The following is a 22,351-nucleotide window of genomic DNA, read 5'->3' as shown; positions in this document are numbered from 1 at the left end:
TTCTATAATATCACATCTATAAATCCCATTGCGTGCTCACCACCCAGAGTCAGTTCTCCTTCCATCACCATATATTTGATCCCCTTTTCCCTCTTCTACCACCCCCCCACCCTTTTACCCTCTGGTAACCACTAACCCAAATTTAAAACACAATAACTTTGTAAAATAAAATGATTTCTAAACCAAAATAAAGATGCAAAGGAGACTGAAAATAATACTTTGAAACATGATTAATTTTAATATGTTTACAAGTAAAGAGTAAATTCATCAGCAGAAAAAAACATTACCCAAATTAACATTTTACAGATTTTTATTTTCAAAGCACAATACATTTTTCATAGAAACAAATATATCACCATTATAGGTACCATAATATGACAACAATTATACACACAGCCATTTACCATTAAGAAAATCAGTGGCAATGGTGATGTAATACCATAGTTCATCTTTGTTAAACTTTTTTGCTATTATACTTCCTGGCCTGCAGGAGTATTTGCCAGGATACAAAAGAAAATGTGTGACCCCAGTTTGAACAATACATGGAAAGCTCTGGCTGCCTATTCGTCATCCTTTGCTTATTATATGATCTCTAGGAATGTTTTCATACAAACCACTCTGATTTCCTTCCATTTATTATTCAGGCCATTCCCAGGGAATCAAAGAAGTACAGTTTCAGGACTTAATATCCTAAGTGCTTAAATTTAGACGAGAAACACTATACAGGTATTAAGTAGAAAATAATTTGAGATTATTTGGAGTAGGTAATGGCATAGCATTAAACTGGGGGAAATGTTATAACATGGTTACTTTAAGTTTTAGAGTTACTATTTTTGTTATTAATCTTTTTAAATGCACCAGATGATTATCTAAAGGCCATTCACATTCAATGTTTAGATTCATTTTATTAGTGGCATATACAAAGCACCATATAACATAATATATAAAAGTAGAACAATCATGATTATGTAATTAACTGTAGAAATAACTGCTAAGAAAATATAGCAATATTTAACACAGGATTTCTAAAACCATTACATATTCATTACTTTTCCAAAGTGAATAATGTCCCATGTTTTATTTTACAGACTTTGTCTATCAAGATTTATATGCATTTGGCACTTTTGGGGGCTGAAAATAGTTGATATCTTCTGTACAGTAATGTTACAGTTTTATACAAACTTCAGAAATATGGCATTTGGAATAGTCTTTACGATGCTTTTCCAAGTGTTCCATTTCACACAACAGCAAATACTCTGAATGCCTTTCCTCCTGGAGGATTCTGCAAACTGTAAAAATACAAAAAGGATATTGATGTCATCTCCACATGTAATTCCTCAAATAAATCATGCTTTCCTATGACAGTCAAGAAAGCAGCTCTGTGAATCCAGATGGTCAACTTTCTTAGGCTGCCATAATTTATAGTTATTGGAAAGCTTGAGTGAGAATGACATAATTCTTTAAATCTTGGTTGTATGCTGGGCTGCAAGTTTACTAAAGATATTTAAGGTGCATGATGGTAATAATAGTATTTTACATAGAACTTCAAGGATTCCAGATCATGTTTTTATTTATTACCACCTTTGACTAGAATAAAGCAGAGTTAAACATCTGCTATTCAGTTTTACTGGGGGAATATCGATCCAGATTTACTATTGACTGGCATGGTTAAAAGTTAACTGCAAGTTAAAAAGATGGTGATACTTAAGCAATACTCCACATAGTACTATCATTTCCTAACGCTGATAAGATTTAAATTTTATTACTATCATACTTATTAATATTTTTAACATCTATGATTTCAAGAAAAATCTTAGAAAATTTAACAGTCAAATCTGAAAGGTCCTAAGAATTTTTTTACTAAAATGAAAAGAGAGAGAGAGAGAGAGAGAGAGAGAGAGAGAGAGAGAGCAGTCAATCTTATTTTGGAAGTATTTTAAAATAAAAGTTAAAAGCAATGCAGAATCATAGATTAACCCTTTCTTAAATTATCTATATTTTATTTGGCAATATCAATCAAGGTATGTTTTGTTTAGATGCCTAATATTTAAACCAGATTAATAACGTCATTAATCATTATTTATTCTAATCAAATGTAAACTTTTGAAGTTTTTACATTTTTGTATAAAGTTTTATTTTTTTAATAACCAAAGAGGCTTTAGAGACCAACACAATAAATGCTGAGAGAGAAAGACAAAGTGCAATTCCTTTTATATATTTATTCATGTACAAGAAAAGGGGAGAATTTTAGAGTGAAAAAGGATGAGGATATCACAAATGTGCACACACAACAAACACATGCCCGGTTTTTTTATATAAGCAGGCAGCCACTCAAAAGCCATTTTTATTTACAGGACAAAGACTGGCTAAGTGCTCTAGAAAGTGAATGTGTTTGGTGTGTTTTTTTCTTTGTTCACAGTGATACACTGGAAAAATGCATATTTCTGAGCCTACAGACCTAGCACTGAATCTGACCTCTGAGACTGACCACTTATATGGTCTTGGGCATATCTTATCCTCTCCAAGGCTCAGTTAAAATATAAATTAGGGTTTATAGAATCGACTTTGTAGGGTTATTGGCAGAACTGAGCTAAGATACGTAAAGTATCCAGCAGCGTCTGGAAAATTCATAGCAGGCTCTCAAACATCATCATTCTCAGTTTTCTTAGGCTAGCACCTATCATCTTATTGTTTTAAAAAGTTATGAAATATGAGAGGTAAATGAGACCACATCAATCAGTTTAACTTATAAAATTTCATACCAGAGTCTATAACACGAGAATCTATTTTGTACATACATATCTGCTTAAGAAGACTATAAGCCAGGTTGTGGAAAAGCCACTTTCTCATTAATGGCCTCTTCATATTGTCTCACCTGAAAACATGTTTAACGCAAATCTGTGTTTTATGAAGATGGCACTCAGATGGTTATGTGGAAGGTAGATACCCTGCATGGTATATATCCTTTGGTGTCTTTTAGAGAAACTGTATGTGTGGAACTTCCAATAACAATTTGAAGAACTCAGTAAATACCCAAAAGTTAGGGATTTTTCTCTATCTATACACCATACATGGGACTTAATATTACTTCCACAAGTACCAGTGATTTGAAAAGTCACTATCGTTCTTTTAACTTTTATTAATACTTCACTAATTCACATGAATTTTCTCAAGCCACCAAAATATATGAACTAATGAGCCAGATGCTATGAGTTGACCTGAAAGAGTTCATTTATATCATATTAGGCATCAAGAAGGACATTTGGTTCTGGGGAAAATCCGACTCTGTTTTTGTCAAACACTTTGTCAGATAACTGGCTGAGAGAAATGTTCAGTGCCTTGCTCACCTAGAAAGAATTACATATAAAAAGTCAATCCAGAAATTCCAAAAGAGGACGAAAGATATTTCCTTATTATAAGATCAATTAACAAAAGAGTGGTTCTGACTTTAATCCGATTTTCATTTTGATTATTATGAGCCGGCAGGAGACAGGCACCTCGGATACTGCAGCTTCTCCCATCTCTGGAAAACCTACACTGTGGAAAACACAGTGTGCAAAGGAAACACTGGCTCAAACACGCGACTTCAAACCCATCGTGAAGTGGTTGTTATACAAGCATAAAAGATAGTGTGTGTGCGTGTGCGTGCGCGCGCACTTTAATTTACCTTTCTGAGAATATGCCATTCTGAACAGAAGCTGTGTAAGTCCTTCTTTTGTCCACAGGCATAACATCAACATAACCGCCGTGATTCCGAACCACCCCGGCGTGTACCGCTGCTCTGCAGATACTGGACACCTGTCGGGACAAGGCAGAACCTACTGTTAGGGAGTTCCTGCGCTACTGGACGGTTTATGCTTCTAATGGGCAGAAGTCACATCTGTCTCTATGTGGACACTCAGAGAGCAGATACAGGATGACAGGCGTAAATGAATGCTACAAAAGTCACAAAGTTAAAGGCAGTTCCGAGCAAGTCTGAAGACAGATCATCAGAGTGGCTGCAATACTAAGACCCCTTCACCATCTAATCCAACACACACTTGTCTGTCCTGACAACAGGATTTTTCTGTTATTGAAGCAATGAAATGCAGATGAGCTTTTATCTCTTCAAGGGCCTATGTATGTTTAATTTCAACCTTTGCTAGTCTCTACTGGAATCACTGACTCAGTGTTCACAGGCTGGATTATCTGTATCTCATTTATCTTCTGTTTTGACTTAAACAACTCAAACATAGTTCCGTATATCTCTACGGTCCTTTTTTTTCTAAAATATAGGCAAAAATTAAATGGGAAGTTTTTCCTATTAAATAATATATTCTACTCAGAGAAAATTTACCCAAAAGAGTACCCACAAAAGAAAACATGAAGAACCATCATGGCTTCCACCTAGATTTGCATGTCTGCCACTCTAGTTTGAATGGACTGACAAGGAAAGTTTTGTGATTACATTGTGCCAGTTACATAACCTGAATTGAATGGGATTTCTATGGAGGAGAAAATTATTGTTTCAGGTCCAACACTTGCAAATGTTTAAAACTATTAACTTCCAGAAGTCACCTTTTTTGGCCCATCAACATCTTCTCTAGATTTTAACATTTGCTTTAATACAAATATTCTACCGATATTTGTCAATAGCGGAGTACAGCCTGAGGAAATCCCACAACATGAAAGGAACTGTTTCAGTACAAAGTGGTCCCACCTCATTTCCCCACGGGTCTTTTCTGATCCCACTGGTGTGTTCTTTTCTGGATGCACATGGGAGTGACTTAATGCACTTTTTAAAGTTCACATAAGCGTGTCCATGTTACATGACCTTGCTTTAGGAGTGTGCTCTGACACTTGCAGCCATCCTTCAGTGTTTATTAGATCAGAGAGCCCGAGTGCCAAGCAGTTTAAGCCTTTTCATGTTTTTGCTCTATTACAAAATGCCATATATCTGAAACCTCACCTCGTGACTCTCAGGAGGCATTTTATTCACCATTTAAAGTCCATTGCTGAATATTTGAATCCCATATGGTTCATAACACATGGAATTAAAAATAATTCTGTACACATTTCAGTATTTATCTTGCTCTGCTAAAAAGGTATCATCAGCATTTTCCCCAAGGCAGTAAAAGGGCTCATAAATAACAATTAACTAAATCCAAGCACTTAGTATGTTTTGAAACTGTTCTTTTGCCAATAGCTGTGTAGTCAGAAAGCATTCCTACATGAGTTCAAAGGTCAGAAGACATTTTCTTGTCATCCCCACTTTATAACAATACATCACAAAAAAAAGAATTTATCTGTGAGAACAATGGAACATTTTTAATGAATGCAGAAATTAACTTCTGTCACAAATGGGAAATAAAAGCAAAAGCTATAAAACGTACAAATTGTAACTCTATAAACGGAGAGAAAGAGGAAGAGAGGGTAAGGTAGGGATGCAGGGAGGGAGAGAAAAGGAGGGATGTTGGAGATTGCTTCTTGTCCCTCCAGATAAATTCTTTTTTTTCATGATGTGTTAATTGTTATAAAGTGTGGGGATGAAAAGAAAATGTCTTCTGACCTTTGAACTCATATAGGAATGCTTGCTGACTACATAGTTATTGGCAAAAGAACAGTTTCAAAACATACTAAGTGCTATATCGTATTTAAAGAGATAATGTATTTTATAGGGGGTGGGAAGACTGGCAGATAATAATTAAATCTCTGAATCTGTCTGCACTTAAAAGTCATAGTAATCTTTATATTTTCAACTTACTCTCAAAAGGACCTACATAATAATACATAATTACCTACCCATTTCATTGAAATAGGAAGATAAAATGATCTCAGGATATAAGTTCTAACAAATCCATCACTCTAGCAAAGAAATAGCTTATTGGTATAGAAGTGTATAGGATATTTTGAAAGATTTTCACCAGACATAACTAAAATGAAAAGTTTTGGTGCTTAAAGGGACAATGTGGAAAGAATGATTTCTTTGGAAATCTCTGCTGATTCTAAGTATGCTCATCCATATCCAATTACTCATTCATTTTTTTTTCCAACAAATATTTATGTGCAAGGTGTTTGCTTAATTTCGGACATTACTCTGTGCTCTAGGTTCTGTAAAGTAAGGAAGCCAGCCTGTCTTCTTCACAGCGTGGCACACATCAAATTGTTGATGAAAACACAGTGCATGAAATGCCCAGCTGCTTTCTTCAAGGGGTTTAAAAGTTAACAAAAGAGGTGGGGAAACAATCATAATACCTCACAGAATCGGCTAACTGCTAAAAGGAATAAAACAAAGTCATAGGGTTGAAAGAAGGGCGACGTCATCCTTGAATTAGGAGATCTAGCAATACACACTGCACAGAGAAAGTGGCAAGAATTTAAGATGTGACTTTGACAGACAGGAAATGAGAGAAAGGATGTTTTGAAACAGAAAAAAGAAGATAAGAACAAGCATGAGGACTAGCCAATTAAGATACCAGCAGGACATTTAAGCTACACATAGGAGTATTGCAACGCTGCAACTTGGGAGAGAACTTAGATTGGAGAATAATTTCAAAGGTAAAAGCTAAACTGAAAGAAACCTGGACCTAAATGAACTCACCCAGAGAAATAAGGTGGTGATATACATATTTCAGGCTTCTTTTCATGATCATATTTCCATTGTTCTCTATTAACTCTGTGGATCAGTTACAAAAACTGTTTGTTTTTTTGTAACTTGCGTTTAGAAATCCTTAATGGCTTCTAAATGTCTGCCACATACAATCTGAATTCATCAATGTGCATCCGACTCTCCACTGACACGTTTCACGAGCTGGTCCCTCTACCCCTCACAGTAAACTGGCTGCAGCCTCTTTTAGCTTCAGTACTCACCAGCACAGACAAGCAAACCTCTGTGCTGGGCTCGCTTGCAGCTCCCATGCTCTCACCTCCATCTCTGCAGATGCCACTCATGCCGCCTAGAATGTGTCCCTTCATCCTCTTTACCAACTCACACGTCAAACCTGGCTCAGAAGCACTTGTCCATTCTGAAGCCATCACAGCTAATATCCCTGGTCCAGTCCCAGGAATGCCATCCATTCACATCCCCTCAACTGGTTTCCTTTTGTACGTTTTCTGTTTTGGATTCTATGCAGCTTTTTAAATGCCCCTTTGGCAGCGAAGATACTGTTCATACATTCAGCAAATTCTCAATTGTCCAGTTTATACTTCAAATACTGAAGAACCCAAAGGAAGATTAAAGAAAAGCAGACCATTTTTCTTCCGAGAATGCCTCCAGACTATTTCATTAAGGGTCTGATGTAAGACATATGGGTAGGATATAAAGAAAATTTTAGTCAAAATAAACTATTACGCACTCATATTTACATATGGATATTCATGTCTCAGTGTTAGTGATGATTAACTATTCTGAGAATGTGTTTCCCTTATTCTGTACAGTTGTCCCCACTTATCCACGGAGGACACGTTCCAAGATGCCCAGTGGATGTCTGAAACCGCAGATAATACCAAACCCTACATAACCCCTGTATTTTCCTACACACACGTGTTATGATAAAATTTAATTTATAAATTAGGCACTGTAAGAGATTAACAATAAAACAATTATAAGATACTGTAATAAGAGTTATGTGAAGGAGGTCTGTCTCTCTTTGTCTCTCTGTCTCTGTCCTCAGACTATCTCATTGTACTGTACTCATCTTTTCACTTAAGGAAGTACTTTCTGGCTTCTTTTTGACATATGCAAATTGCCAGCACCACGGCTCTTGTGCTTTGGGACCCTTATGAAGTAAAATAAGGGCAAGTTGGACATAAGCACTCTGATACCGGGACAATTGATGTGATAACCCAGACGGCTACTAAGTGACCGATGGATGGGGGTGTCTACCACGTGGAGACGCTGTACAAAGGGAAACCACAGATAAGGGGGGAATACAGTATATAAATGTACATATTCACATTTCACTCACATATTCAAATGTGAGTGTGTGTGTATATGTATGGAACCTATGGAACCAATACATACACACACACACACACACACACACACACACACACACACACGAATGCTGAGAGCTGCATAAATTAGGATACTTACATCAGAATAAACTCGAGTTCCAATTACTCGAGCATAATGTGGATTTGCCTGCCTACAGTTCCGAGGGCAGTATACTCTGAAAAATAAATACATATTTATAAATACTAAGTAACTGGTTATTTCAGTCTTTCTTATTGGTAAGACTAAAGACATGCATACACAATAGCAAAATCAGCATTCTGAACCCTACTCATTTTTTTTTCTTCTGAAATAGGTCAATTGTAAACGCCAGGCAAAAGACACAATTGCTTCTGCTTCATTCACTATCCACTCCCAGCTTTTGGCACAAATGTGTTTTTCTTTTTCAAAGAAATTAACCGGGACCTGTCTAATGTAGGGATTCAAAGCAGAAAGAAACATCAGGAAGTATTTCGAAGTATCTGGGAACTTGGGACCCATTGTGTCAGCAGAATTTAGTAAACAGACAACTTGGAAATTCTGAATCATTGCCTGATCCATACATCTCATAATTTCTTTACTGTATATTCACATCTTCAGTATCTCATCCAGTTTCATGGTTCTAATTATCATCTATAAACTGTTGACTTTCAAATTTACATCAATAGTTGAGGCCATGTCTCTCAGTCATAAATTTTTATGTCCTACTGCTCATTCCATATCTCCACTTAGATCTAATAAACATCTCAAACTTAGCATGTTTGAACCCAAATTCCTAATCTCCTCCCCCAGCCCCCAAATATGTTCTTTCTGTAGGCTTCCTACAATAAATGGCAGCTCCATTATTCCAGGTGCTCAGGCCAAAAACCTTTATTCTATCCTCAATCCCTCTCTTTACCTCACACCTTTCAAACCACCAGCAATTTCTACCAACTATAAATTAAATATACACCAAAGCAGAGTACTCCTAATCATCTCATCACTGTAACTCTGGACTCCTGCTTCCTACTTTGCCCCCTCCAATCTACTTTTTGCACACACTTATAAGCACACATGTGCACTCATAGCATTCCTCTGCTCCAAATACTCCAGTGGCTATCCATCTCATTCAGAATAAATGATGAAGACCCCTGTAGTAAGCCCTGCATAGCCCATCCTGCATTTCCTCTCTGACCTCATGTACTACTCTTCCACTTTCTCATCCAGATGCAGTCACAGTGGTCTAATGGTTATGCCTCAGGGCCTTTGCACTTACTTTCTCTCTGCATGGAACGTTCTTTCTGCAGATACCCTACAGCCTACCTTATTGACATCTGACTGGCTTAGCTAATTTTCAGACATGTTTCAAAAGCTTTTTATTTAAACATAGGGTCCAATTATCAGTGTTCAACCAATCACATAATATTAAAAAATAATCCACTCTCAGAATTTAAGAAACTGTCAAGTGGCACTTCTGTTTTTTTGTTGCTGTTGTTTTTTTACTCAATTGGCTCTTCTGAGTTCATTCTGTTCTCTCTCTCTCTGTGTCTCATGCACAAAACTGGAAAAAACATAATTCGCTTTACATAGTAAATCAGTCTCAACAAAATGACTACAGAATAATCATTGTTTGATGAAAGTATTGGTGATTTTCCTAAAAGTTCTGAAAAAAGTTTATTGGCAGCTACCTTAACCAAGTGAAGCAGATCTTCCTTAAGATAGCTTTTAAGAAATAGCTACATTTCTTATTTAAGTTTCTTATTTCTAAAATATGTATAACACCGTACACTCTAGATCAGGGGTGTCCAAACTTTTTTCAACGTTTTTTACCAAGGGCCATATGCGGTAAAATACACAAAGAGCCGGGCCACTCACTCAGGTGAAGTACATATTGCCTCACCTTGTTTATTTAAGTAAACTAAATATATTTTTGGAATTTGCTGCGGGCCAATTAACAATGGATTGTGGACCGCAGTTGGCCCGCGGGCCACAGTTTTGACACCCCTGCTCTAGACTATATTTACTTCCTATAACATCTAAACCACAGCTATTTACATATAAGTACATATAAGTAATACATGAATCTGAGTTTTTGTAACTTTGAAATAAAGGATGATTTTTGTAAAAGACACTGTTGAGGCTTTCTGTAAGAGAAAGGTTGTCCCCAGTGGCTGTAATTTTTTTTCCTTGTCTTTGGGAACAGTTGGGCATTCAGTGCCCACCCTATGGTGGTAAAACCACCTTCTCTGCCCTTAGCATCATGCTGGGAGGGCTCAACCTTGAGCTTATTTTTATCACTTGGTTCGCAGTTCAAGATCACACACTCTTTGAATCCTAGAGACACCACAATTTCAGGCAAAAACAGTTATCACAGGATAAGAGCACCTTCTGTGTTTGCTGGTAAAAAAGAATAAGCGAATTTAGAAAACATTACCTTGGGCAATGGGAAGCAGGCTTATGAAATGGACAGAGCTGTTCCACAGTTGTTTCACAAGTGACAGCCTGAACTGAGGAATTAAAACACGAAACAATAAGCAAATTATTTGGAAATAATGTATTATTACTACAATAACATAGTAGTAAGAAAATAAGATGCAAAAAAGTACTAACCTGTTACTTTAGAGACTGTGAAGGAATTAGCTGACTGATATTTGCTGAAAATAAAAACAAAGAAAATGTCAATCATTTCCTAATATGCATCATTATCAACATAACTTAGGGCATTTTTTAGGTCTATGAATATTTTTTCTTAGACACTTATTTAAATATCTACATAAACAGTAATATAAGAACACATCACCTGTTTGATGCTAAATCCCTGTTACCTTCAAGTCTGTACCAAATCAATACCTGTCTTACTACTAGAGGATGATTTATTTTCATTATCAATCTCAAAAACTTATAGATAATATAAAACAATATACATTTTTATCTATATCTCTTTGTTTCCTATTAAAATTAAAACTATCAATATATCAATTCCTTACCACCACAGAAACAAACTACTTAATCTTTCACAATAATAAACACAAGATAGTGTTGTAATAAGACTACTAAATAATAAGTACCTTAAAGGAATGTTCATTATTCATTCCCCCTAGTAATTAGTAAAATGTCTACAATAAATGAATTATTGCTCCTCACTAAATAAACAACATAAATATAAGAATACGTACACCATTATATATCAAAAATTTAATTGGTTTATCTGTATCTAACTTTTCTGAAAAACCTCTGTTGCAAAAGGTAAACCTTATTTGTGATGGTACTTTTAGGATGACGTACCCTGCAAATTTCAAGAAAGTTTCCACAATAAACATAGTCAATAACTAGGTTAAGAGAAAAAAGTAAATAAAAGTAAATAGTAGGATACATGTTTTTTAATCCAGCACCCAGCGTTTGGCTTCCTAAAACTAATAACTAATATTTATTATTTACTCACGGTAGTTAATAAATATTTGCTGAATGAACCAGTCAATAAATGTTTCTGTAAAACTTTCACTTGAGAGTAATGGCTAGTGGCTGAACACATCAAGTCTTCAAACAACATTGTATATATAGGAGATCATTCTACCAATTTGCAAGGGTTTTTAATAAATTCTTATTATGAACTCCATCATGACTGGAATTTCATGCAATTGTGTATTTACAAAAGAAAGAAACTATGTCACATTTCTTAAGAAAAGGCATTCCGTATGAGGTTAAATAATGTTGTTGTTTTTTTTTTTACATAGAAGCAGGAGACACTACAAAGATATTTCAAAACCCACATTTTTCCACTTTTTATACAGTAGATATGAAAATACACCGTGTTTTAGAATAATATGTTTAGTGATTTTAACATGAGAAACATTTTAAAAGGTAATCAATGTTTTTATATTGGGTTAAATTACATTTAAACCGACAAAAAAAAGGTGACATAGTATATTACATATTTAGAGACTTTTCAAAATGCTCTTTTACCTATTAATTTATCTTATTAACAACGTTACTGTGGTAGGAAATAAACTATTCTCCCTAAACAGAGCAGTTACCCTTCTCTGCAGTATTTTCTGCTATAGCTGAAAAGCTTATTGCTTCACATTGGAAATAACTGTAAGTTTGTACATTCTAGATGAAACTCTAGAAAATTTGGAATCTCAGCATGCTCTTTGTAAGAAAAAGAGTTCAACTTTAATTTAGATATTTTTCTTCTTTTAATCTATGAAAATCTAGCTGAAATGAACCTTGAAAATTACCAGGTTCTCTCGTGATAAATCAAATTCTTCCATGCTTTGTTCTAAAATAATCTATTACTTCACTGTTACAATTTAAAATCATCTAGTCCAAAAGATCATTCGGGTACTTACCCAATTGTTTGAACACCATTTCTACTGGATTTGATGAAATAATGTTTTCTTCCTTGTCTAGTGATATCTACCCAACCACCATCATTGTCTATTATACCATAATGAATTGCAGCTCTACAGATGCTGGATTGCTTGGTGAAAAGGAGAGAAAAATATGTTAAAATATTAGAGCTCTGCATAAAACATAACTAGATACTATTTATATGACTTTAAACAAATGAAGTATTTATACTTACATAAATTATTTTTCACATTAAAAAATCAAATATTATATGAAAGGACTCTACCCCAAACAATTATATTTATAATACTTACCATTTCATAATGCACACTGCCAATAACTTTAGCTTTACTATCCAAACAGCCAGCAGGGCATTCATATCTAAATGAAAGCAATTGGAAACAAAATTTAGTTTCTCTGCATGTCAGTATAAACTGAAAATATTTCTTACATTTTGTCAGTTAATTTTAAGAAGAGTAATAAACATTACCGGTTGCAGGTGGTTCCTTTGCACTGATCCCTTAATCTTACTTCACAGGAAACAATTTGGGCTAAAAGGAAAAATAATAATAATAATAACAATTTAGATAATGTAAAAGGTGCTATAAATCTTCACATTTAGTGTAATGCCAAGCTTTTACCATTCTAAAAATATTAAAGCTAATTAAATATAGATGGATATATCACCTATGTGAACTTTAAAATTTTTGTAAGTAATGCAGAAGTCTTACACATTTGCTGTGTGCTGACAACTTCGTTTATGTTACTGTCATCAGCTCTTGTCCGAATGTGGGTATCATGTACTTGTGACTGCTGCCGTTCAATTTCATTGGTTTCTTCTTCTCGAGGAGTGTAGTACCTGTCTGATCCTTCTGTTAGAATGGAGTTAAGAAATATGAATCCCATTCTAAATGTGCACAAATTATCAACTAATGACATACCTTTCCATGCCCATTTAACATTTAAAACTGGAAAAATCAGTACTGTTTTTTGGCACCGGTTTTGGCTTAAGGTGATTATCTTACGGACTCCATTGGCGTACATGAAACATTCATATAGACTTTTGAGCCCTTGATTTAATTGATGCTACCATTTGACTAATATTAAATGGAGTCATTTCTAAACGTTGTTTATATTTTAACATGGTATTCGTGATTGATTTTCATAATGACAGTATGAAGTCTACACAGTGATCTAATAAAGTCAGGGCTTAGTAAATTTGAATTTGTTTTCCCAAATGAAATCATATTTGTAATATTTTCAGAATCACGTTTAAAATTCTCCCATAGAAAAAAATTCAGCTTAAAGAAGACTTGATATACCCTTGTTATTTATTACAATATCAGTTTCCCTGGAAAGGTTTTTCTCCTTCAGAAGGAAATTCAATGTGCAGAAATTGAAGCTTGACAATGGAGAATAATTTTAAACTTTGAATTTAAGAGTTTTTTCCAGGTTGAGTTATATATTGACACTGGCACATTTTGGAGAGTTGTGTTATTTTTATTGTGTCTAAGAACTTAGAACCCAGAAAAAAAAGTATGAAGTCAGAGGCAAGTCAGTTTTAGTAAAATACAATGGCCATTGGTGAAGGGGCAAGTAGGTAAGAGGTTTGGGGGTAAAGAGAATTGAAAACAGACTCACACACAATGAAAAAAATGCTTCCAGAAATTAAATGGCTCATATAACAGAGTAAAATATATGGCACTTCTTGTCTGCTCATTATAGCTAATGAGCATTGAGTCATTATGAAGAAAAAAAAGAGGCATCTCCGTATTCATTCATATATTTTATAGTACACTCAGTCTAAATTAATCCTCCTTTAGTCACCATTAAGAAAAAAGTACAAGGAAATTAAAAAGGTTCATCTGGATGCCCAACAAAACCATGACAACTTTCACAAAGCTTTGTCATATGCATTTTATCTTCATGTGCTATAAATAGGACACCCTATTTATACTTACTTTTTAGGGCATAAAATGCATTTGAGAGCACTACTTTTACAGTAGTTTTATAATACTATTATACTTTTTTTGTTACTTTGGCATGAGAAATTGTAGTCTACAGTAAGAAGCAGAGAATCAGTACAATTCATTGAGCATGGTTCTAGTAAGACTCATAGATAGGTATTTTGGCAAAAATGTTTAAAGTTCTAAAAATAAATTGTATTAAACTGCCAAATCCTTTAAAAATGATGAGTTATGAAAATAACTCAGTCAACACTATTTCAAGATGGCTTTTAAGAATGTAAATATACTTGTCACATTGGGATAAATTTCAAATACAATTAGAAGTCATCTGGAATAATCATGAAACCTTCCTTTAAATATATATTGGTATAAAAGGCATTAATATGATAAATGCTTTTTAATATTCTAAATGGCTTCAAAATATTTGAAATAGAGTTCTAGAAATTTTTTGGGTAATAAATAAATATTTCATTCTTTTAAAACAGAAATGAATGCATATGTTGGATTAAAATATCACTCATACTGAATATTATGACACAGCAACACATACCTTTGTAGCACAGATTTTCTCTACAGCCTCCTCCAAAACTAGGGGGACAAGCGGAACAGGGCCTTCCATGTTTGTAGGGGGCATGGCCCCACCAGTTTCCCCTTAAAGAGATAAGCACTCTTTTAAGAGGTAGTGTAATAGCATAATTTCTAATACATTGCAAAATACTATATAAGAGTCTTCTAAGTAATGATTTTGAGGTGTAGGTTTAAGATGTCTATTTTTTTTTATCACAGAGTCCTTTTGGCTACTAGATTTAAACATAAATCGCTGCCTCATTCTTTTGAAAATATACTAAATAATTTGCTAGCATAATGTTAAAAATTACAAAATCAAACTTTTGCAGAACACCAAACTCTGCTATACGATATTCATCTATTTTCCATTTGTTTTAATAAAAACCGATTTTAGACTCAGTTATGACCCTAAATGCATAGAAATACATAGACACACATTTCCATAAGTATGGTTATATGATATGTTAATGTAATCATTTGAATGGTCTGTACACAGGTGAAAATGTATTTCTCGGTTAATCTATAGCTGTTCATCTCAAGTAAACCACATTTATTAATTATTTATGCAATATGATAGTGCAGTAAAACTCAAGGGATAAAAACATGATTCCTGTCTTCACAAAGATCATATTTGCAACTTCCTATTCCTTTTAAACACTGATTTTGTGCATCAGACAACCATAATTATTGTCATATTAAGTAAACTGAGTTCAAACAATATACTCAAGAATACACACTGAAAATTAATAAATTCAAGAATATAAAGTTATTAAGAAAAATTTGTTAAGAAAAATTTACATATGAGAGTACTGTTTTGTCTACTTACTTTGGGGAATAATTGCACACCAAGTAGACAGCTTTGGGCCATATCTGCCCCCAGATGTTCATGTTATGGCATAAATTAATGGCACAGCCTATTCTGCTACTTGTGGCCCACACAACCTACATTAGAGAAAAGACAGGCTCAAAAACAAGCATGTTGAGATGAAATAAGACACCACGTATCTGAGCGAAAATGTGTAAAACTGAATTTGAGAAACATTTACCATTCAAAGTGAAATGAGGCAATGTCAAAAAGGATAATTTTCCTGAGACTTTGGGAAGTGTTTAATTCAATTAAAAGAAGAGATCTACAGCTGGGTAACTCTGTCTGGCTACAAAATGTAAGCATCTTCAAAGTACAAATTTACTAAATAATTCAAAAGTTATCCTCACAAACCTAAATTCTGTGTTAGCATTTCTGTAAAGAAACTTAGCTAACAAAGGGACAGAATTTCTCATCTTAAACAAAAAGTACTGGAGAAAACACTTAGGTGTTCAAACGTATCATTATACAACATGATATTTTCATTGTACCAGTGGTTATTAAGGAGTTCAATACTGATCTTAATCTCATCACAAGCAAAGGCATAAAGAACAATTGGTCTGCTTTATATTCACTAATAATCAGTCATAGAACTCCCAGGAACTCAGATCTATGCTGAGTTCTTTATCTAGTTGAATCTGCCTTTAGTTGTGTGATTTCGGTGTTGGGAACATATCCAATACCAAGTATGTACACTATTAAAAAAAAAAAAAGATAAATGCTGCACACACGGATATACCAAATGTCACTGGTAAATAAAACTTTGTTTTTAATCTTTGGAAAATAAAAGAATAATAACATCTGATTTAAAGATGGTAACATTTGCCCATTTGCATTATTGGGGCTGTACTATAAATGTTTCATATGTAAAATCATTGCCATAATGTCACTTTCAGTAGGTGTTGGACATTTTTTTTTCTGACTATTACTTTTACTGTTTACAGAAATTTCTAAGCTTATTCTACATAAATCAATAACTGTCTAATTTTTTAATAGCCATACCAAAAAAACATAAGAAAGTCACAAGTTGAGTAGCCTAAGTTCTCCCATAGTTACACCAACTCAACTTAGAGCAAGGAAGTGTAACATTCCGCAAACATACCTGTGTGTAATGAGTGCAGACGGGACCAGAACATCTGAATGGACAGTAAGGGTTACACTCGTGTTCATACGGGTAGCTAAAGTCTCTCACTTCATCATACCATGCTTGTACGTGAAACGTCGGGGGCCTATACCTATTGGAAATGAAATAACCATAAAGAGCAAGTAAAGTTGAAGAACATGTAAAACCAAATATTGCAAACAGACTGATCAAGTCTGGTAAAGAGATAGTTTTTGTGGAAGTTAGTAATTGTAAATACTTGTGCCCGTTACATTAGTATTATTATATCAGAGATTTAAAACAAAAATAAGTCTCGAATACTGATGATCATTCCTGTATGATATTTATTTATTTTTTATTTTTGTATTATCTGTGTTGGTGGGATTACTTGTTTTCCTTTTAGGCACTTAGCCTTTGAAAATGGGCAACATGAGTTAATATGCAATTCGTTTCGAACACGTGTTTTCAGAAGCAAAGTTACAGTGTAAACTACCTTCCCCAGTGTGCTCCCAAATTCTGTCCAATTGAGGGAAGCAAGCTTCCGGGTCCGTGTTCCCACAAACAAGTTTCAGCCCAAGACTCTGCAGATCTTTCCAGCTCTACATCCCATGTCTAAAGTTTAAAACAAAAACAAAATAGAGATGCAAACATTTAATGCATGTGTATAGTTTGGATATTTCTTCAGAATATAGTGCTGTTCAGTTGTTACGCTTTCTCCCTTCTTTCTTACTTGGTTTTATAAAGCCAGTATCTTAGTCTGGGTTCTCACCTACATTTGTGCACTAGCCTAACTAGTCTCCTTACCTTAATTTTCATCCTTCCTACCTGCCCTACAAATGTTCAGAATTATCTAACTGAGCACAAATACACCTCATTGATTCCTCTGTCTAAACAGATCCAGCCAATTCCCCGCATACATGAAGTCTGAGATCTTGGTCCCACTGTCCACTGTCATGAAACCTGCAGCCCTTCCCCTCGCTGGCATTGTTTCCTCTGCCTAAAACATCCTTCTCCCAATTATTTGTCAGACAGATCCCTATTCTTTCTTCACAATACAGCTTTATGTAACTTTCTTGACACCTTGCAATTCTCTCTTTCCTCCTTGGGGCTCCCAAAGCTTTGTTCTACTCCTTTGTTTAGCAGCTATTACACTGCTATGTTGGTATTTGTCTATATGTTTAAATCTTTCATGAGACTATAAGTTGCTCGGGGGCAGTTATTTAAGTCATGCTGGTATTTTAGGCCTATTTTCTGCATCCGTCATATGGACAAGGTGGTTAATAAATGTACGCTGAATGCATGAATGATTGATGAATGAAAATCCTCTAAATATATGTGTGTGTATATATATATATATATATATGCATTCTGTATACAAAATTCAATTAGGGCAATTAATTCATACTTTTAAAATAATTTATAAAGAAATATTTAAAATTAGAAAATTATTGCTGAAATTATTTTGCATATCTCGGGTTTAATATTCAAATTGCTCATCTGAAAAACAGTGTCATGAGTGTGGTAAAAACAGAGTTAGGTAGACCTGGGGTCAGTCTTGGCAGTGTCAGTTACAGGCCTCTGGGCATGTTAAGCGGATAGGTAATAGTCCTGGAACGAGAACAGGAGGACATGACCTAAGGCGAGCACAATGAGCCAGAAAGGGCAGACAGACTGAACCGATGCTTGGGAATTTAAATTCCTAGAAGTTGATGGATGACCAGAAGTAGGTGGTAAGGGGAAAAATAAGTGAAGACTGATGAGGTTACCAAATTGGGAGAAAGAAAATACAGAAAGAGAAATAGGTTGTTGTCATGGAAATGTGTGCCTGTGTATTTCTGTGCATATTTTGCGGGTGAGGTGTGTAGTACCCATAATGCATACACTATATATGTCAAACAACGTGAAAATATATGACTGGAGTTCTGAGGAAAAAAAAAAAAAAACAAGCTCTGAACATAGGAATTCTAAAGTTATTCACCCAGAGATGAATTTCCTCAGGAAGATAATACAGAAGGAGAAGAAAATGAAAGAAAAATTCTGGAGTTATCAAAATTGAAGGGGAGAAAAAAACAATGTGTTAGTGAAATAGACTAGGAAAAATGGGATCAGAAAGATGAAGGGGAAATTGAAAGAGGATTAAATTAAAGCGAAGGGACTGGGACGAGAGATTTCAGGAAGAGAGAGTGGGCAACAAGGTCAAATGTCAGAAGTCAAGAACAATGAGGTCTGCTCAGTACTACTTCATGATTAAGAGCAATTTCGGGTCAGTACTAGGTAGAGAAGTCAGAACACAGAAAATTAATACGTGAGTGGAAAGAGAAAGTGGACAAAGCAAGTGTGGGTTTTTGTTAATAAAACTTTAGAGAGGAAGAAAAGTGATGGGGATAAAGAAAATTAAAAAGATAAGATGCTAGGGTTTGGGGAGAATGTGTTTGCGTGCTTTCATTTTTAAAGGATGGAAGACACCTAACCACACTGTAGACCAAAAGGAAGAAACACTGGGGAGGGGAAAAAAATGGTGGGGGGATGTGTGGGGAGAAGTTTCTTATGTATTCATGTAAGTTTTTATAAATGAACAGTCTTTATTCAATTGTGAATCTGAAATATATAAATTCATGTTTTCAAAGCCAAGAAGTAAAATTTATATCCAATTAGAATAAGTATATTCTTATTCTAATTGGGTATAATTATAATAAGGGTATAATTGGGCATCTTTATTACCTACCAAAAATACAAAAACATATACTTACATGTAACTAAAAAATTAAGAGCAGTAAAAGAAGCTGATTTTCATAAAAGCTTTAATTTAACTTTGAATCAATATGAAATATTCACGATGACTTGTTTTGTGATAGAGACATCAGAAATGTATGCCATAAATATTTATCAGGCAAGCACTTTATTTGCCAAACACGGGCATATGATTTCTTAAATCCAGTACTCAAGTTAAACCTAATTATATAATTTAATATTTTACATAATTCTACAAAGATATAATTCAAGTTGCTGTCATTATTTACCCAAACAACTTAGGTAGAAACAAAGAATTTGGCTAAAATCCCAGAAAATGAGCAAGATGATGATTTCCTTTTGTATCAAGAAGGTTGGAGAGTTCATCTCTCAAAAGCAAGCAGGTTTCCAGGTAGGGTTCCCTGGAAAGCAGTTTGTCCTTAAAAGACAAACAATTCTTGTCTTCAATCTTAGAAATTCAATTCTCGCCTACCTTAGTACTTTATTCATATGCACAGCGAAACTATACTTAATCAGTAGGTTTCTAATCTAGCAACCTCATACTCAAAGAGTAGCCAGGAACCAGAAGAAAAACAAACAGTCCCTAGATGGCTTTAAAAAATGTCTTAAAACCTCTGTGATGGTTTTCAAGCACAAAAGTTGGAGTTGAATTCCCTTGCCTTCCTTTCCATTTGACCTGGACAGTGACTGCTGAGGAATAGAAATGGCACTGAGAGACTTCTCAGGGTTGGTTAGGAATGCAGCCTCTGTGGTTCTTTCTCTTTTAAAACACACATCTTGACAGACCTGAGCCAACAAATTAAGAGTCCAGCTGCCCTGCAGAGGTAGCTGGAAAGGTCATGGGGAGAGACCACACAGAAACAGAGAGATGTGGGAGGAGTGCCCCTTTGAGTTTTCCTTTCCTAGCCCAGGCAGGAGACCTGTCAGTATACAAGTCCAGGTGACTGCAAACACGTGAGAGACCCAGTGAGAACCACCCATGTAAGCCCTGGGAAGAGACCTTAGCACCCTATTCTAGGTCATTTTACTCTTTTCTATCTATGCATAATGCTACAGTCTTAGATGTCAGTTTTTCCTATGAAATCGAAGATGGATCCTTTTTGGAGAGGATATACGACTAGTTCCAAATTCACAAGTATATTTTGAAAACTTGTTTATATATCTGAAGTATAGAAATTGAAATAAAACTCTAAAACATATCACTCAAATACTCTAGGCTAAGTTTCCTTATTTGTAAAATGTATCAGTTGAAACAGAAGATAATGCAGGCCCCTTCGAGGACTAAAATTCAATGATTAAGTATATCCTATGGATAAGCTTTTTTTACAGCATACAAGTTTTCTATCTAATCCATTAAAAATAAGAGGGAAAGTGAAGTATAATAAGGCTAAACTAGAAACATACATTATTTTAATATAAGAAATAAGGTAAAGGGGACTACAACTAAAATTTACTATCAATATTTAATAAATACTAATTAGTGACAATATTAAAGGTAATTATCTACATAAAGAATCTAATCAAGCATAGGTATTCAGGTCAAGTTTAACAATGCAAATTAAGAAGATTCTTTAAAAAAGAAATTTACTGAGAATATAGTTGTCTTGGAAGAAATATTACTGTAACATGATAACAGGATGGAATGTATATTTTTATGCTACAACATTCCATTTCAGGTTTTAAGACGACCAGTAATGCCTACCAGTCCCATTTAAATGCAGGTTAGTCTCTATACATTTCTATTTAAATTCAGGTTTGTAAATTAAATCAAGATGGCCTGAAGGGCTTCTTTTTTTTTCCTCTCTGAACTATTTACCCAGCACTAATTTAAAGCCAAACCACACTTAAAATTACCATTTCTTTATAAGACGGGGTACTTGAGGTGTGTAGAAATGAAAACCACTCCATTTTCCAACTACATCACCATAAGCTGTTCCTTCTTAGAGTGCATTAAAATGTTCAACAAAGTTTTATTACTACGAGAAAAACAATATGATTGACATTCTTTGTCTCCAATGATATTTTTAAGCCAGTTCAACATGGAGGCTCTATCATTTCCTGTGTGTGTGTGTGTGTGTGTGTGTGTGTGTGCACGCGCACTTCTCTGTGTGAAATCTTAAATATTAACAAAGGACTTCCAAAAGTAAACCTAGAAATATACAGGAATTTTAGTACTAAAGTATCATACTTGTAGAAATTGGAAATTATGTAACTATCTAGAGGCGTACAGAAAATTCTATTGACTGCTATCCTTTGGGAAGTATGAATGAGCATATACAAGTCAGTCTTATCAGACTACCTGCTATCTTTCTTTAATAAGAGATAATCAATGAAGGTTGGAAATCACTGAAGAATGTAGTTTGAAATAGAGTTAATATCGCGAGCTTACCAGTACCTTAGGCAAAACCAGTACTGTGTATTAAGCAAAAACAGTCATTAATCTTATTAATTTTTTTCTTTTTCTTTGACACTGGGAATAGTTTTCTCTCTTAAAAATGATTAAGTGTTTTCAAATATATCTTCTTGACCATAGAAAATTTACAGCTCTTTCCAGATTCTTATAATTTGAAATTTCATGTCCTGGGAATTGTTTAAATCTTTCCAGCTTCAAAATTACTCCAGTACATTAAACAAGATTTGAAGGTCAGTGTTAGTCACCAAGAATTTGTATGTAGATGAGCATTTTGTTATAATTTATGCTTCAAAAATGTTAGTAAAAAAAAACTAAAGGGAAAAGTGGGCTATTTTTCAAATAAAAATCAAACATAAATTTTACACAATCTAATCTTAAAGAACTT

At 34.5% G+C, this 22,351-nt stretch overlaps 1 protein-coding gene across 1 annotated transcript in view; it reads right to left on the bottom strand.

Moving 5' to 3' along the window:
• Window positions 1–213: 213 nt before the first annotated feature.
• The window catches only part of CRISPLD1 (cysteine rich secretory protein LCCL domain containing 1), a 40,087-nt gene continuing 17,949 nt past the window's right edge, over window positions 214–22,351 (bottom strand). The window contains exons 3-15 of the mRNA XM_081071001.1: window positions 17,296–17,414; window positions 16,803–16,935; window positions 15,662–15,777; window positions 14,819–14,919; window positions 13,033–13,173; window positions 12,792–12,852; window positions 12,616–12,682; window positions 12,301–12,431; window positions 10,562–10,605; window positions 10,386–10,458; window positions 8,075–8,150; window positions 3,668–3,798; window positions 214–1,289 (exon numbers count right to left, since the gene is read on the bottom strand). Of these exons, the coding sequence (XP_080927127.1) occupies window positions 1,238–1,289; window positions 3,668–3,798; window positions 8,075–8,150; window positions 10,386–10,458; window positions 10,562–10,605; window positions 12,301–12,431; window positions 12,616–12,682; window positions 12,792–12,852; window positions 13,033–13,173; window positions 14,819–14,919; window positions 15,662–15,777; window positions 16,803–16,935; window positions 17,296–17,414 (1,245 nt within the window). The 3' untranslated portion in view covers window positions 214–1,237. The remainder of the gene's footprint in view (window positions 1,290–3,667; window positions 3,799–8,074; window positions 8,151–10,385; window positions 10,459–10,561; window positions 10,606–12,300; window positions 12,432–12,615; window positions 12,683–12,791; window positions 12,853–13,032; window positions 13,174–14,818; window positions 14,920–15,661; window positions 15,778–16,802; window positions 16,936–17,295; window positions 17,415–22,351) is intronic.

This window comes from Rhinolophus hipposideros (genome assembly GCF_964194185.1).
Source record: "Rhinolophus hipposideros genome assembly, chromosome: 13".
Lineage (NCBI taxonomy): Eukaryota > Metazoa > Chordata > Mammalia > Chiroptera > Rhinolophidae > Rhinolophus > Rhinolophus hipposideros.
Note: the sequence above shows the minus strand (reverse complement) of the source record. Positions and strands in the feature narration are given on the sequence as shown.